Source organism: Thamnophis sirtalis, unplaced genomic scaffold, assembly GCF_051295495.1.
Source record: "Thamnophis sirtalis isolate CommonGarterSnake01/CBP01778 unplaced genomic scaffold, rThaSir2_p1.2 scaffold_11, whole genome shotgun sequence".
Classification (NCBI taxonomy): domain Eukaryota; kingdom Metazoa; phylum Chordata; class Lepidosauria; order Squamata; family Natricidae; genus Thamnophis; species Thamnophis sirtalis.
Window position 1 is genome coordinate 21,352,001 of NW_028261391.1, and position 17,432 is coordinate 21,369,432.

The 17,432-nt window shown below is 40.4% G+C and overlaps 1 protein-coding gene across 1 annotated transcript in view; it reads left to right on the plus strand.

The window, feature by feature from the left end:
• The first annotated feature begins 1,229 nt into the window (after positions 1-1,229).
• The window catches only part of PPM1L (protein phosphatase, Mg2+/Mn2+ dependent 1L), a 182,249-nt gene continuing 166,046 nt past the window's right edge, over positions 1,230-17,432 (plus strand). Inside the window, exons 1-2 of the mRNA XM_087725315.1 lie at positions 1,230-1,363; positions 2,429-3,172. Of these exons, the coding sequence (XP_087581441.1) occupies positions 2,770-3,172 (403 nt within the window). The 5' untranslated portion in view covers positions 1,230-1,363; positions 2,429-2,769. The remainder of the gene's footprint in view (positions 1,364-2,428; positions 3,173-17,432) is intronic.

Below are 17,432 nucleotides of genomic sequence, written 5' to 3' on the forward strand. Positions count from 1 at the left end.
TGTCAGCTCACTCACTTCTTTTTCACCATAGGGTATATATGCCACTATAAGAATAAGGCACATCTAATAGATGCTATCACTAAATTTGTAAGAATAATATTATACTTCAGATTGCCAATCTAAAGCCCCATGGCAAAAGGAAAACACAATACAATAGGCAAACAAAAGTTTAATTAGAGCCTGGAGGCAATGGAATCTATGCAATTGAACCTCTGCCAAAGCACTGTTTCAAGATGCCCTAGTACACAACTTTGGTGAATATTAAATAGATATGATACAAGAAGAGAATAGATCCAGATTAAGTAACATACCAGAAGCCCGGGTAGTTTTTTTTTGTTTTGAGAAGATGATGTGGATGATTGCAAATTATAATGTTAGAGAAGAATATTTGTAGCTCAGCGTTAAAATGAGTGGTCCTTGTGCTCTCTGAGCTTGGTTATTTTCAGACTAGTACTGATATTTGTGTACTTGTGTTACTGTGTGTAACGAAACATCTGCAAGAAAACAACTAAGTTCCCTTGATAGCGAGATGGCTAGTCCACAAATTTACTAAATAAAAAAATAATGAAAGAAACAAATTTAACAGAAAAGACTTGAGACGGTCGTCTTTGGATGGAGTTGGAGAGGTCTTCAAACTAGAACATGGGGAACAAACGGCAACGTTGAGTTCTTTAAGCTGTTTTTAAAAAAAATAGAAACCCATTTTTAAAATAAAAAAGTTAAAACTAAGTTTTCTCCATAGTGCATTCGTTTTTTTTATTACACGTCGCTGACTTACGCTTAACCATTTTTCCTGCTCCTCTTCTGTGCTTTGCTAACGCTGCTTACAAAAAAAGGGGGGGGGACTGCGTGTTTGCGTGTTTGCGTGTTTGTGTGTCTGTATGTGTGTGTTTACGGGTGCATCATTATATATCTATTGGCAGAGGGCGCGAGAGAGCCAGGCTGGCTGTGAGTACTGGTGGACTGAGAATCCAAAATGCCGTTGGCGGGGTTCCTTGCCAATCATGGAAAAGCGCCTTGGCGCTGAGGTTGCTGGGAATTGTAGGCGTCGCTGTCCCGGAGAGGCGGCTCGGGAGCCCGGGAGCCCAGCCCAGTGGGAGGGACGGGCTCAGGAAGAAAGGGGAGACAGGTACCTTGCGATCGGCCCTGCAGGTGACAGGAGCCGAGGGAAGGGGGCGGGGGAGGGCATGCGAGGGGGAGGGAAGTCTCGGCGTCGAAGAAAGAGGAGGCCCGGGGGAAGGGCGGCGGGTGCATTGCAAGCCACAAGGTGGAGAAGCGAGTCGCCGATTGGCCAGCCCCCGGATTGCCGCTGGGGCAATTGTGTGATCATCAGCCTTTTGCAGCAACGGGGAAGGAGCACGAGGTGGGCTGCATTTCTTTTCCCGGCGGGGGGAGCCCGACGTGGCTTTTTGGCGCTCACGTCTGCACTCCTCGGTTAGGAACAGCGGCAGCAACGGAGGAGCAGGTGTGGGTTGGGGGGGGGAGGTCTGGTGGAGGAAACCCACGCCGCTTACATACATCCCCTTTGTGCTCCCTCGTTCCCCCCCGACCCACCCACGTTCCCAGCCTGCGCCCGCGGTGCAGAGCTCTTTCCCAAAGTGAGTTGCCTTTCCTAAAAGTTGGAGGAGAACCTTTAAGATCAGAGTGGCAGAGTCGGTCAGAAATAATAGTCTAGCAACAATAATAATAATAATAATGTCCAGGGGATAGAATGTTAGAAGGAAAAGTCTGAGTGACAACGGTTGAAAGAATCAAGGGTGGATATTTTCAACCAAGCTTGCCCTGGTTTTAGAGTCCTTTTTTTAGAAACACGGACATGGTGGACATTCCTTATGGTAGAATCAGGGAATTTGTTTTTGGTTCTATTCCACTTTCTCCCTATAATGGTCAGTCCACCTCTACCCACCAATCCCTTTGTACAATATATCCATTGGCCAGCTCAGTCTCCCCCCTTGGGTTCCTGTTCCTTCTGCTTGTATCTAGCGGGACCAACTTGCCTGCCTCTAAGAAGCCACACTGATTGTTGTGCTGCTATTGTTCCCCATTTCTCCCCCTAGAGTTGCGGCACAGTGTGCTTTTTGACTTTGGGTCCTCCTTCCCTCTTCTTTGGGCTAGCAACTGCCCCTGGGCTATTGCTGGACTCTGTATGGGGGAGTAGGAATTGTGGGGGAGTAGGAATTGTGCGTTGGGCAATATGAATTGACTGCTTCAGTCTCATCCTTTGTGGGGGGGGGGGGAGTGAATGCCTAGGGAAACAGTGAAGGGAGGGAGGGAGAGGGTCCCCTTGTGCCATATGTTCTTTTTTTGTTGCCTCTGTCCTAGCTGAAAAAGGGCACAAGGAGCACAGAAACAATTGATTTACGGCAGACCCAGATAGGTTTTGTGCTGCCGCTGGTGCCTCTAGCACTGATCCTTTGCTGTCTTGCAGCTGGTCTCCCGCAGCCGTTTCTCCAGGAGCTACTACGTGCTCTTCGGCAACGGCAGGAGCGAGAAGTGGAGAAGGATAAGAGTGTCTTCCGACTCCCCAAGCGTGCGTGCCGATCTCTGCAACTTCACATCATAGCTTCTCTTTTGCCATCTGGGACTCCGCGCAGAAGAACGGAGGAGAGAAAGAGGAGGCACTGTTAGCAGCACTAACCCTGCCCTCCGTGGGTTTGCATTACAGGAACATGCAGTGATTTGCTGCTTTGCCTTTAGACCCATCCCAACCATCAGGGTGTGTGGTATATGGTGTGTGTGGGAGGGGGAGATCTACTGTCTCTGTAATAAATGATAGAGGATACAATGACTTTGCTCTCTTTGCTGGGTCGGATCATGCGTTACTTCTTACTGAGACCAGAGACGCTGTTCCTGCTATGCATCAGCCTGGCCCTATGGAGCTACTTCTTCCATACGGATGAAGTGAAAACCATTGTCAAGTCCAGCAGGGATGCAGTGAAGATGGTGAAGGGCAAAGTAGCAGAAATTATGCAAAATGATCAACTTGGGGGTCTAGACGTGCTGGATGCAGAGTTTTCCAAGACCTGGGAGTTTAAGAACCACAATGTGGCTGTTTATTCCATCCAAGGCCGGAGAGACCACATGGAAGACCGGTTTGAAGTGATCACGGATCTGGTGAACAAGACTCATCCATCCATATTTGGGATATTTGATGGACACGGTGGAGAGGCAAGTTTCAGGCTGGTTTGGGTGATGGGGATTTGCTATTATTGTGTATTCAGATGTTTGGGAATTTGGGCAGTGATCCTACGGGGCTTTGTAAGTTAGCTGCAAAGTTGATTTGTGCTGTTGTAACACTCTTTGATTTGCTCAAAATCAATTCCACGAGTCTCATTGGAAAAATAGGGGTACAGCTGAATCTTCAGTGAATTGAAAATGGAGACCCAGAACCTTAAGAGCAATGATTGTGCTTTTTCATATATTTGGAATAAGCTCTTAGAATCAAACTGTCTGGCCTTCAATTATGATATCTGCAGTTAGTTAAAAGCTACCTTTGTTTTAATAAAGCACAAATGTACAACTGTAAAGTAAAAACTATCAGGAGAATGCTGACTGAGGGATGTGCCGGCAAACTTTACCACTCTCCGTTTTGCATCAGCCTCTCTTCATTATGACTTTATTTATGGGATTTTCCGTATCCTTTTTTGACTCACTGAGATGAGCTGCTTGCCTAGAATAGAAGTGAAAATAAATGCCATGTGCCTCCCTGCAGCATATGCGCAGAAGAATGGCTGTAGCTTTTTTGCAGTTGTGTGGGAGAAGGCAGGTTTATTTGGATAATAACTAACTGCATGTCTGTTCATTAGGCACACATTAGAAAGAGGCTTCATTCTATTTCACTTGAATTCAGAGGGTGGTTCTGAATGGATAAGGAGGTGGTTTCATGCCCAAGTTAAACATTCACACCCGCTGAAGTAATTGGCCGATTTGTTTTTATTTGCTTCTGTGGTTTTATTTATTTATTTATTTATCAAGAGTCTGCATTTCCTACAGCTGTTCTGATAAATCAAACTTGCTGGAAAAGCTCTGATGGTGATCAGAAAGAAATTGAGCCTCCTGGGGAGAGCAGCTGTTCTTATAATGGGATATGTTGTGGCTCTTGATAATCTTCTGTTTGTTTGTCAGATAAGGAGATTGGATGGTTAGTGGCCTTTTCTCTGTGTGTGGGCTTAATGAGAAGCAGTTTGATTGGGGTGTAGTCGGAATCACTCTCCAGATTCTGCATGGCTCTTCAAAGTCACAAAATGCGGAAATTGGCATCCTGATCGCAATTATGGGCACTGGAAGTGTATAGGATGTTGGGGATGAAAACTGAGTAGAATAGGATGAGCAGTTGCTCCTTCTTCAAAATGAGCAGTTCTTGGCTTATTATCGTTTGAAATCTTTGTTTTCATGCTGCTAACCGATATGAGAGAGTGCCTAATATTATACTGAATTCATGTTATTGTTGAAAGCTTTGATTAGGCTATCTAATCTGTGGTTGAGATAAGATGTACTTTCTTTTGTTAGTTGACCTTTGGGAATAAGGATTTGAGGTTGATGAAAGTATGGAAGAGATGGTGTGCCATCATTTGAAATTAATGTCTAAGCAGCGTTCCTCCTTTGCTTGAGAGAAATTCTTGAAGATAACATTGTCCTAGCAGGTGCAAAGAAACACTGCTTTTTACCCCTGTCCCTTTCCTGCTCCTTCATCATATTAGATACTCTGTGTCTGCTGTCAGCAGCTTGAACTATGATTAAAATAGATTTGATAACTTGGCAAGCTGTTTTGTTGTTCCCCATGTGCTACAGCCATCCTCCCATCTTTCCAAATCGTTAGCTTAGCCACATCTAAAACAGTGTCTTAAAACATTCTAGAATGTCTATGGAATTTAGAAGTTTAAATGTAGCGTTTATCTTTTAGCCTGTGTTTAACAGCACCTTTTGTTTCATTACCTGAATGATGCTTTGCAGAATTTCATAGGTTAATAAGCAAATTTTTAACTATTAAGCCATTATTTTTAGAAAAATCTATGAAAGATTCGACAATACATATAGAGCATACATTTGCAGGCATAGTGTAATATGCATTTCTTTGTTTTAGTGGATACTTATTAATACTGAACAAAATCTTTCTATTTAAATTGAATAATCTTAAACCAGCACATTGTGCCCCTATGTAAATTAAAGGTATAGGGCTGCTTATATGTTTAATGCATTTGTTTGAATACAGGTAGTCTTCACCATATGAACACAATTGAGCCCAGAATTTATGTTGCTAAGTGAGAAATTTGTTGTGAGTTTTGTCCCATTTTATGACACTTCCTGCCACATTTGTTAAGTGAATCATTGCAGTTGTTAAATTAGCAACAGGGTTGTTCAGTGAATCTGGCTTCTTCAATGACTTTGCTTGTCAGAAGGTCACAAAAGGTAGTCACGTGACCCCGGGACACTGCAATCGTTATAAATGTGAACCAGTTTTCAAGCATCCAAATGTAAATCACGTGACCATGGGGATGCTGCAATGGTTGTATCTGTGCAAAATGGTCCTAAGTCCCCTTTTTCAATGCTGTTGTAACTTGAACGGTCGCTAAATGAGCTGTTGTACGTCAAGGGCGACCTGTATGTTCCATCAAGTTGGTGTCAACTCTTACTGACCATATATTTAAACCTTAGCCAGGACGATCATTTTCCAGCTTTACTCTTCAGGTTTCCCAATAGAGCATCCATTACCACTACAATCAAACCCATCCCTATTGCTGCAGGTTGTTGTCTTCCCTTCCATCTTTACTAGCATTTTGGATTTTTCAAGGGAGCTTGCATTGTGTTTACATGACGTGTGCAGAATGCTATAATTTGAGCCTGATCATTTGTACCTTGTGTGAAAAGTCTAGATTAATTTGTTGTCCAATTCATTGCTTGTTTTCTTGGCTATCCATGGTTATTTCAAAAGTCTTCTCCAACACTAAAATTCAAAAGCGTCAATATTCTTTCTGTTCTGCTTCTTTACAATTCAACTTTTGACTTGCTTGTTAATCTAAGTGTATTTTGAAAAGGCTATAGCACTAAAGTAGGTAGTGGCGGATAGAAAGGCAGTCGCATAGATCAGGGGTCTCCATCCCCAGGTCCAGGACTTGTTAGAAACCAGGCTATGCAAACAAGTAAAGCCCCATCTGTGGGAAACAAGCAATATATAAAACCACATCCCCTCTGGTCCATGGAACCAGTCCCTGGTGCCCAAAGGTTTGGGGGTCTAGATCAGCTTTTATTGAAGTAACCTGCCTCCTACATGGAAAGATGTCTGGCATCAATTTTACAAGCAGCTTGGGTAACTGCCTCTGCTAAAAGACACTCTAATATTAAGCTGAAATTCATAGAAAATAGACAATACGGATTGATTCTGTAGTAGAAGATTGTGTTGTCCTCATAAACAGTGCATATCAGTGCAGGTCATATGGTCAGGTCATATGTGCTGCATTACTCAATATTAGTTTGTATTTGGGATTTATAAATCATTCTAAGCAAACAATTGACATTGAAATGCTTAGGGTTTTGATGTCATATTGACCTTTTGGATCTAGCCTAAAATCTTCTCCCACGGTCTTGGAACTTCTAGTTTTTTGGTTTTTTTAAAAGATCCTATTTAGTTTTAATTATTGTGCCAAAGCTGATTCTTTGGGAAGAAGGAGTTCAACCCTCTTTATGTACTTCCTTCTTAAAATTGCAAATTTCAGCCTAGCAGTTAGCCTAAAATGGGAAATGGAGTTATTTGTAGAAATGGGGATTTCCCCACCCCCCTTAAATTGAGGTTATTACCCATAAAGAATAGAATAACGGAGTTGGAAGGGACCTTGAAGGTCTTCTAGTCCAATTCCCTGCTTAGGTAAGAACCCCTACATCAGACAAATAGATATCCAACATCTTAAAAATGTCCAGTGTTGGAGCATTCACAACTTCTGGAGGCAAGTTGTTCCATTGATTAATTGTTCTAACTGTCAGGAAATTTCTCCTTAGTTCTAAGTTGCTTCCCTCCTTGATTAGTTTCCACCCCCTTGATTAGTTTCCACTCATTGCTTCTTGTCCTACCGTCAGGTGCGTTGGAGAATAGTTTGACTCCCTCTTCTTTGTGGCAGTTCCTGAGATATTGGAACACTGCTATCTTGTCACCCCTAGTCCTTCTTTTTATTAAACTAGACACACCTAGTTCTTGCAACCGTTCTTCATATGTTTTAGTCTCCAGTCCCCTAATCATCTTTGTTGCTCTTCTCTGCACTGTGTCTAGAGACTCAACATCTTTTTTACATCGTGGCGACCAAAACTGGATGTAGCATTCCAAGGGTGGCTTTTCCAAGCCATTATAAAGTGACTAACTTCATGTGATCTTGATTCTATCCCTCTGTTTATTCAGCCTAGAAGTTTGTTGGCTTTTTTGGCAGCTGCTACACACTTCTGGCTCATATTTATATGGTTGTCCACTAGGTCTCCAAGATCCTTCTCACAGTTACAACTATTGGGCAAGGTACCACAAATACTGTACCTGGGCATTTTGTTTTTCTTGCAAGAAACTGAACCTGTTTCACACTGAGCTGAAAAAGTTTCTCTTTAGCTGAAACGTACATTGTAATTTTTTACAATTATATTCACAGTTGCTGGGAGTTGGACATTGTATACATTTATTATTGCTGCTGCCTGCTGCTGTTTCTTGTTTGTTATAAATAGCCATAGTTGACTATGCAAGGATTTTATTTTTGTATGCTTGTTATTTTTATGTATAAGTCAGAAAGGTGATTTTCTTCTCGTTCTTTTCTTGACTTACACGGGTAACTGTTCTACAAGACATCACCACAAAGAAATTGATTCCCCCCCCCATTTTTTGTTTTGGTGGTCTCTTTCAACTGAGGAGGTTATCACTTCCAACCTGTCATGGAAAAGCTTTAGATGTTTTGTGATGTACTTAAAAGCGCTTGCAAAAAGGCTCAGTGTACCTCTGCAATTTATTCCATGTTGATGAGTGCTTTGAACAAGAACATCCTTCAACTGTCACCCTGAGGGATGTGATGGTGCTTAATTCATTTTATTCAGTAACATTCAAGACTGTTGGGCTTTTCCAGTCGGTTGTCTGGACTGCTTACCTGCTGTAACCGTGCAGAATTCAGTGGAAAAAAAGAGTTAATGAGCCAGAATAATCTGATAGCTTGGGGAGGAGGGGGAAGTGCAAAAGGGGTTGGTTCTAGCGAGACCCTTACTCGGTTTAATATGTAACATGACCTTGTCTGAGTCCACCCATCATTGCAATTAATGTACTTTACGTTGTAGGAATGTAAGATCAGTGGCGTTTTTCGGGAAACAAAACAACACCAATTGCTGTTGCTAAGAATTGAAATTAAATATGACACTTCCTCTTAACCACAGCAATTTTCATTGTTGAATTGGTGTTGGGATTTAATTACCCTATAATCCTTTATCAGTGCCTCTACTTTCCAGGAATTAGGGGTGTTGAAGTCTAGTACACTCTTGGGAATGTAGGTATATGATTTTGCATTTAGTTTCTGGTCCAGATTCTCTAGGTTTACTTTGTTTCAGTGAAGCTAGATGGCCTATTTGTATGGTCAATAAGTCAGTAAAGAAATCTGTGAAGGTCTTTCATAAATTTATATGTAATCGGAATATGATTTTTCTACTTTTCAAATAAAAAAGACTTAATACATATTGTCTTTGACTTATGACTACTATTGAGCCCAAAATTTCTATTGTTAAGTGAAACAGTTGTTAAGTGAGTTTTGCCCCATTTTATGACCTTTCTTGTCACAGTTGTTAAGTAAAATTGCAGTCATTAAGTTAGTAACACAGTTGTTAAGTGAATATGACTTTCCTATTGTATTTGCTTGTGAGAAGATATTTGCAAAAGGACACTGCAATCGTCATAAATATAGTTGCCAGGTGTCTGAATTTTGATCACATGACTGGGGGAATGCTGCAATGGTCGTAAATCACTTTTTTCAATGCCGTTTTAACTTTGTATGGTCACTAAACTGTAGTCAAGGACTAACTGTAGTTGATTTTTCTTGTCTATAAATATAAAGTGCTTGCTTGATTGTCAGCAAACTGGGTATGTAAATAGTAAATTCTTGATTTGGGTTCCTACTTACAAATAAAGCAGGCTTACATAGATAAGTGATCAGAGATTAAAATATTTGGTATGATGTTTATTACTTTATGCCCTTCAATTTGAATATGATTAGTTTCTGTTTTTTAACTATCCACGGGAGAAACAACACTGCAAATTCTTCTGTATAAATAAAAATATTTTTACTTGGCCAGCATTCAGTGAATTTCTATATATCTTTTGAATGTTTTCACAGGAAGAAATATTTTAAAAATGAGGGCTAAGTATTAGGTGGAAGAATGTATTGCAAGATTTGGATGAATGCTTGTTATTTAAGTGGTTATTCCTTTCTAGCTTTTATTGACTTCAAAGAGCAATTGAATAAGTATTCTACACTATGTTTTACATAAAGATTTATTTGGAAGAGAAACTTGCTTTTGGGCAGAAATATTTTAAAGCTAGAAATACCTTGTTATTGGTAGAGAGTTGTTGTAGGCTGGGGTGGTTCTTTTGGTGTTTGACTTTGTTTATTCAGTTTTTAAGTCCAAAGATCAAAAAAATGTCATGAACACTTGGAAATGCTGAGTTTTAAAGATATAATTGGCAAGGCAAAGGTATTTTTATGTACATACAGGTTACAGTGAGTTGCACAGTAGCAAAACAAAGTTGTATCTGTTGAGGTCTTTTTCCTCCACTTTGATAAGATGCTGAACATATGGCCTATCAGAACTTAAGTGCCCTGCCCCATTGTTGCTGTGACAGATTTGGCAGCAAGCTGTCATATTATCACAGTATGATTTATTTATTTTTTTGCGTGTTGAGAATACAAGCTGTAGAATTACACCTTTGGGAATTACAGCTTTAGTGTTTAGGTACTAAAGCAATGAAAAAAGAGTTTGAAATTACAGTCCCAACTTCTGGGATTATCACCAGTAAGACTTCTGGGGCCTTCAGCTATTGGAGAATATCAGAAGAAAAATGGGTGCAAATCAAAAGTGTTAGATGTTCTCCCATGTAAATTTCAGATGCAGGTTTTGTAATTGTATCAGTCTTCCTATTTTTCAAAACATGTTTTTCTCAGCTTTCTCCATCTTGGATCCTTCTATCATAAATGGAAATCTCAAACTTCATGGGATATATGTAAGAATGGAGAATGTTCCTCTTTGTTCTCTACAAGCCAGTAGAAAGCAACTGAGAAAAGCTTACAATATCTTTTAACTGTTATGTAACACAAAAAGGCTAATTACTTTCCATGAAAGTTGTTATCAAGATTATGCTTGGCCTACATTGACTGTAATTTTCATTTCTAGAAAAATAGTGTCCTCCAGAACACTAAAAGTAGATTATGTTCAGCTTTTACTGGAAAATTTCTACATGTTATTAGAACATTTTCTATGTAACTCTGTGGATACCGGTACATACAACCACACCAGTGATGGGTTGCAAGCGGTTCGCCCCGGTACAGGTGTACCAGAGCCTGCCCGAAGCACTGGATACTGTTTTGGTACGGTACTCTGGAGGGCCCACCCGCCTGCCCAAGCTCCTTACCTGTGTTTTAAGCCTTTGACGCTTCCTTGCGCACGTATGGCACCTGCGCGATGTTCCGCCGAGCAGCTAGAGCGTCGTGGAGGCATTGTAGGCCGGTATGATGCATACATGTGCCATGTGCATATGTGCATATGCTGTATGCGTCCATGTGGGCGACACCGGGGGATCTGGAACCCACCACTGAAACACACATTCATATTTCTCTTACCTAATTACTAAGGATAATCATTTCAAAAACATTAATGAAGCTTTGATGCTACCAGCTTTTCCTCAAATTGAATGTGCAGTTTGTTTCCATTCATTATGACGAAAAATGTATAAAAACATTTTCAGCAGAAAAAGTCAGTGAAATTTCTCACCAGTGATCAAAAATGGGTACTTAAACTTCTGATAATCCCAGCTGGGAAAGGTTTACCGCTATTGCTCTCTTATTTAACAAATCTTAGCTTGGACATATAAGAATTCTGGTACCTGATATACCTTTAGAGAAAGATATGGTACCTGTTCAGGTATTTTTTCATCTCTGTTAAAGCCATGTAGGCAAATGTACCCACAATCCAGCACTGAGTCCAATATTGAGCAATTAATCATTTTAAGTGAGGCGATCAAACTCATACTTTTCAGAATAATATCCAGATTGGGACATGATTATCTTTTGCAAAATGCACTTCTCCAAAATGAGTGATTATTGTGGGTAAAAGAGACAAGCACAAATGTGTATACTAGAGAAAGATGTAAATCTTACTTTTTAAAAAATGCGGAATGATGAAAATATTTCACAGAATGCTAACTGAAGTCATGAAATTGATGCAGACTAAAGTAGATTAATGTACGTAGTCTTATTGAAGACGGCACCACTTGAATTTCTTACTTTTGTATTGTGCTCCTTATTTTTTAATGAGGGAGTGTACTGTTTGGAGGCCATGTGGTTCATGTGCTGAAAAAGTGTCAAATTGGCTTTGAATTTTGTTCCTTTGAGTAATAAACCCTTCATAAAATCTCAAATATGCATACAGGATTTCATGAGTGCTAGTGTTCTTTTCCCATTTATAGAAATGTTTCTCCAGTTGTTGATAATGAAATACATTTGCATTAGACTAACATAAATATTTACAATGGTGATATCCTGCTTATATATAAACCCCAGTCACCGGTGGTTAAACCGATGACCACCAAGCTATCACATGAATCAGTGAAATCAAATAATTAGATGCTGCATTATAAGGTAGGCTCAAAATACCATAATTATTTTCTTTAGTAGTTCAAACTGGGCCACATTTTATTCTAAGATTTAAGACAGATGCATGCACTTTAAAAAAAATGATTACATTTTTTGGAAATGAAATGGCTGAAAATGCAGCGAACGTTAAAGGAAGGATTATACAAGGGAAATTTGTAAGTACGGTTCAATTAGGGAATTTACATCACATTTACTTTAATGCAGGGCTTTCCTCACTTCTGCCTCAGCAAGACATAAGTTGCCTTCATTGCCTCTTTTTCTTCACATGTCCTCATACTGTTGCCTTCATCTCACCTAAGCTCTACTCTATCTTACCAATGAGATAGCTTGAAGTGTCTTTAGCTGTTCCAGTGTTAAAGTTCTTATTCTAGCAGCAGCCAAGAGTGGCTGTAAGTTATATCCAATCTGTTAGGTTTTGCCATGTATTCCCTTGGGAGAAAATCAGGTGACTGCAGTGACTTGAAACAGAAGCAATAAAAGTAGGATAGAGATTAGCAATGGAGATAAAAGATTTCATTATTTCAGGTCAATGCAGTTTTCTGCCACCTGAAATATAGTTAGGTTGCATTTCAGCACTGCAGTCAGGAAAGGTCTTAAATTTCCTTTAAACAATTAAAGGAAATTAAACAGTCTTATCAGGAATTGTTTTTGCTTGCTGTCATCTCATAGGTAGGATTTGGAAGAGGTTCTAATTGCTGAGCAGCAACTACAGAAGACTGTCATTTTTATCATGCTCTGCTTATAGGTATTATTGTTGACAATTAGCAGAAATAGAAGGGTAGCCTTAATAAGTATTTGACTCTTGACTAGGGATCTTCTAGACCAGGGGTGTCAAACTGGCGGCCCGCAGACCAGATGCGTCATGTGCAGGCCACATCTACCCCAGCTCCGCAAAGGGGAAAAACGCAAAATGTCATGTGACCGCAACGTGATGCCGTGAGTTTGACACCCGCATTCTAGAGGTAACACTCGTTGTTCTTTTGCCATCTCTCCCTTCACTTTGAAAGAGTGGAATATTCTACTTCCACAGAGAACTGGAGTGCTTTCTTCCTCAAATCACTGATTTCCTTACACAGAATATTCCAGATGTTGCTGAGACATAGCTTGCAATATTAGCTCTGCTTCTTGAAAAGGCTGGGAGTTATTTTTCAACAGCATCTGGCAAGCCACAGATTCCTGATTTCTATTTCTAGATGGGTTAATCTAGACCTGATATTTAAGGTTCATATACTTGGATGATGCCTTGTTGCTGTATTTCATTATTTTTGCATGTCTGGGATTGGACAGTAGATTTAGTTATAGGACTGTAGGTTTTGGCATTCTGTATAAGCCGTGAACTGTTGATTTAGAATGCATTGTTTCATAGGCATTTGAAGAAGGCATTTCAAGAATAGAAAATAGAGCCAGATGGGGCAAAACTACTAACCTGGAGTGGAAAGTCTCAAGATTATTTTTAAATAGAATACAATAGAGGAGATAGAAAAGTGGAGGCAGCATGGAGCACCCATCATGCCGTTGATGATACAAATTGATTACAGCGCTGAAGCATGACTGGTCTTCATCATCCCTGAACCTGTCTGATTCACAGTTGGGTAAACAGCTGATTGTCTTCAGTGAGACAATACAAGGATGTGTTTTAGCCACTCCATTGTACTATCTCATCCTAGAGGGAAATTTCAAGGGCCATTTATGTCTATGTTTCTTGCTATGCTTTGCACATTTCCAAATAGTTATAACATGGCCAAATACTTTCTCCCTTCTCTCTCTCTTTTGTAATTGCCTTAGGAAGAAACATTAATTATATTATGCATCCATTTTTAATAGCAGAGACTCTTGTGCAAAGCTGGATTCTTTCTACCAATAATATTTTGTCCAGCAAAGCTTTTCCATTTCTAGTAGTTATAAAACTGCTGGAGGGTACTCAGAATTTTTTTCAGATAAGGAGAGGTACATGCCCTATAATGTATTTCTTTGATCTACAGCAGCACTCTCATTAAAGGAAGGGGAAAATACCTTGCATTTAAACGAGTATTTGGCTGGGTGCACATAACCCTGATACTGAAGATTTAAATTCCAAGAATGAGACTTCTAAAATTGGGGTCTCCAAACAAGTTGGGACTGTATCTCTTAGAATTTATAACTTTTGCTAGAAGGGCCTGGAATTCTTGTCTTCTAATCCTCTGTTGTGAAATCTTACCTTGCTTTGCATTATGGGCGAAAAGCTTCTGTCCTTCACTCTTGTTATGAGAGTGACAATGTCTGTAAAACCAGTATGTTCCCCATCTCTGCTTCCTAAAGATAAAGGTTCCCCTCGCACATATATGCTAGTCGTTCCTGACTCTAGGGGGCGGTGCTCATCTCTGCTTCAAAGCCGAAGAATCAGCGCTGCCTGAAGACCCCCTCCATGGTCATGTGGCCAGCATGACTAAATGCTGAAGGCGCACGGGAATGCTGTTACCTTCTCACCAAAGGTGGTTCCTATTTTTCTATTTGCATTTTTACATGCTTTCGAAATGCTACGTTGGCAGAAGCTGGGACAAGTAACAGGAGCTCGCTCACTCTGTTATGCGGCGCTAGGGATTTGAACTGCCAACATTTCTGATTGACAAGCTCAGTCTTAGCTGAGATATTTTCTTATAGATTATCAGTTAACACAAGATGAGGTTATTCAAAATGGTCTTTGTTTTAGCAAACCTTTAAAGTGGATTCCTGTGTTATCTGTAAGAAATGACCAGGCTGAGCAGTCCCTTCATGCCCACTAGGATCTAACTTCAGCCCACCTTGAATTCTGTTGTCTCTTATCTACCACGAATTTGCTTTGGTTGTTACTAGTTCAGATTCTTGTAGAGAGCATTAGCATACAATAAATCTATATCCATTTGAACTGCCTGGGCTCCTGATTTCCTGCAGTTTACATTATCTGTATCTATCACAGTAGATTGTTGTGTAAAAGATGCCTACTTAAAAATAAGGAAACAAAATGTTGGGAGATAATGTATTTTATTGGCATGCACAAGTACACTTATGGCTGGGCTCTGGGCCAAAATAATGCAAAAAAGCTTTTCTCTAAGATGGTTATAGGTTATATCCCCCTCAGAAATGTTACATGGAAATGATAAAACAAGTAAAAGCCACACTTATTTTTACAGCTGGAATATAATACCTGATAGCAATAGCACTTAGACTTATATACTGCTTCATAGTGCTTTACAGCCCTCTCTAAGCAGTTTACAGAGTCAGCATATTGCCCCCAACAATCTGTGTCCTCATTTTAGCAACCTTGGAAGGATGGAAGGCTGAGTCAACCTTGAGCCTGGTTGAGGTTTGATCTGCCAAACTACAGGCAGCCAGTGATCAGCAGAAGTAGCCTGCAGTACTGCACTCTAACCACTGCGCCACCGTGACTCATGGATAGTGTTTGGTGCCCAGCATCTCCAAATTCCTTTCTACTAACAGACTCGAATCCACCCTAATTACAAATACAGGGCGGGGCATAACCTTTTCCTAGGGGGTCACAGCAACACTTGTAATAACAACACAAATAATTCATACACCATTCGAAAGCCCATCAAAAACTGAGTTTATTGACACGATTTAATAGTCAGTATGACCACCATTAGCCCTTCGAACAGCATTCAAACGAGGTGGATAAGAACACAACAAATCTTCAAACAGTTCCGTTCGATTTTCCAGATTTTCCAGAGGGCGGGGCATAACCTTTTCCTAGGGGGTCACAGCAAGATCGACAGCAGTTTACAACTTCCGCGACACCTCATTTTAAAGCCCATAAAAAACTGAATTGAATGAGCTATTAAATGTTAAATTTGTTTCGGTTGAAACTTTGAGAATGAATTTGGAAACTGTGTTGAAAAATCTGGAAAATCGAACGGAACTGTTTGAAGATTTGTTGTGTTCTTATCCACCTCGTTTGAATGCTGTTCGAAGGGCTAATGGTGGTCATACTGACTATTAAATCGTGTCAATAAACTCAGTTTTTGATGGGCTTTCGAATGGTGTATGAATTATTTGTGTTGTTATTACAAGTGTTGCTGTGACCCCCTAGGAAAAGGTTATGCCCCGCCCTGTACTAACACTGAGTACCATTAATATTGGTATTTGTGTCCATGTATCATTTCCCCAAAAGGAAAGGTCTAATTTCTGTTATCTTTCTCCTCTCTCTCCAGGAAGGAGTCATTAGATGGCTTTGGTTTGATATTCAAGGCATCATGCATGACAGCCCTCCACGAGATGTCTAATCTCGTGTTTCTAGTTTCTAGTGTTTGGGGAAATGAGTCTATGAATCAGTTCTCTTTGAAGCATTAATTGGTTAAGCTGTTCAGTTAAGTTGAGTTTTATCCTGTATGAAGTCAAGATTTAAACAACCTTAACCCATATTCTAAAATAGGCAGATAGGAAGCTGTAATGTAATAGCTAGATTTTGACAACACACTTAAAATAACCCATTTTTTTTTTAGGTTTTCACAGTATATTTAATTAGGCTAAAGGATTGAGTTTTCCCAACATCTTAAGCACCATCAACAAAATTAACAAAATTAAACAATTATGTATGATATAGCTCAGGGGTGTCAAACTCGATTTCATTGAGGGCCACATCATGATTGAGTTGACCTTGGGGTTCTGGGGTGGGCAAGGCCAGGTGGGCAAGGCCAGTTCGACATCATTCATGTCGCGGGCACCTTTGGCTGCCCAAGAGCTCAAGCAGAGAAAACAGGCTCCCGAGCTCCGTTTTCATCTATGACCTAGCAGAGGGCTGCAGGCCTCCTGTAACCCTCTGCTAGCAAAAACTGAGCTTGAGAGGGCCGCATGCAGTCCTCCCAAGCGCCATTTCTGTTGGCAGAGGCACTATGGGCTGGTCCTTCGCTGTTTCCAGGGTAGCCACGTGGACCAGATCTGAGCATCCGGCCCCTGGACCTTGAGTTTGACACCCCTGTTCTAGTTGCTAGGTTTTTCAGTGACCTAGGTAAATATGTTGAACAAGCCCAGGAACTCCCTGAAATTGTCATACCTAATACTGTTGATATTCAAGTGGTTCTTCAGAATTTTAGGCCAGCATTCTCCAATTGTAGCTGGAGAGGCCGAGGATTAAACTCCAGACATTTGATATGCAAACCTTGTGCTGTACCATTGTGCTCTGGTCCTTTCTTTAAAATACATGTTTAAAAATAAATGTTTTGTTTCTTGGTGCCTTTTTGGTTCCCCAAAACATATTATAAAATGTACATGGATTCTTCCTTGTAAAAAAAAAGCAGAATAATATTATGGTGGAGGTACAGAGAATTAGATTTGCATAACAGATGCATTAAGAGGCTGCCTCCTCATTCATAGTCATGCTGTGCCAAATGGCAAGATCTTTTCACAGCTTTTCCCATATTGGACCCAGGATGTACCTTTTCTAGCTTTTTTAAAGCTGGAGGATTTGAAGGTTTTCACAGTTATTCCTGCCTACTGCTGGCATGGACCTCTGTTCAATTTGAGTTGGGACTGAGCTTTAATCTTTTGTTCACCATCTGCTGGTGATGCAGAGCCAGGTTGTTGAGA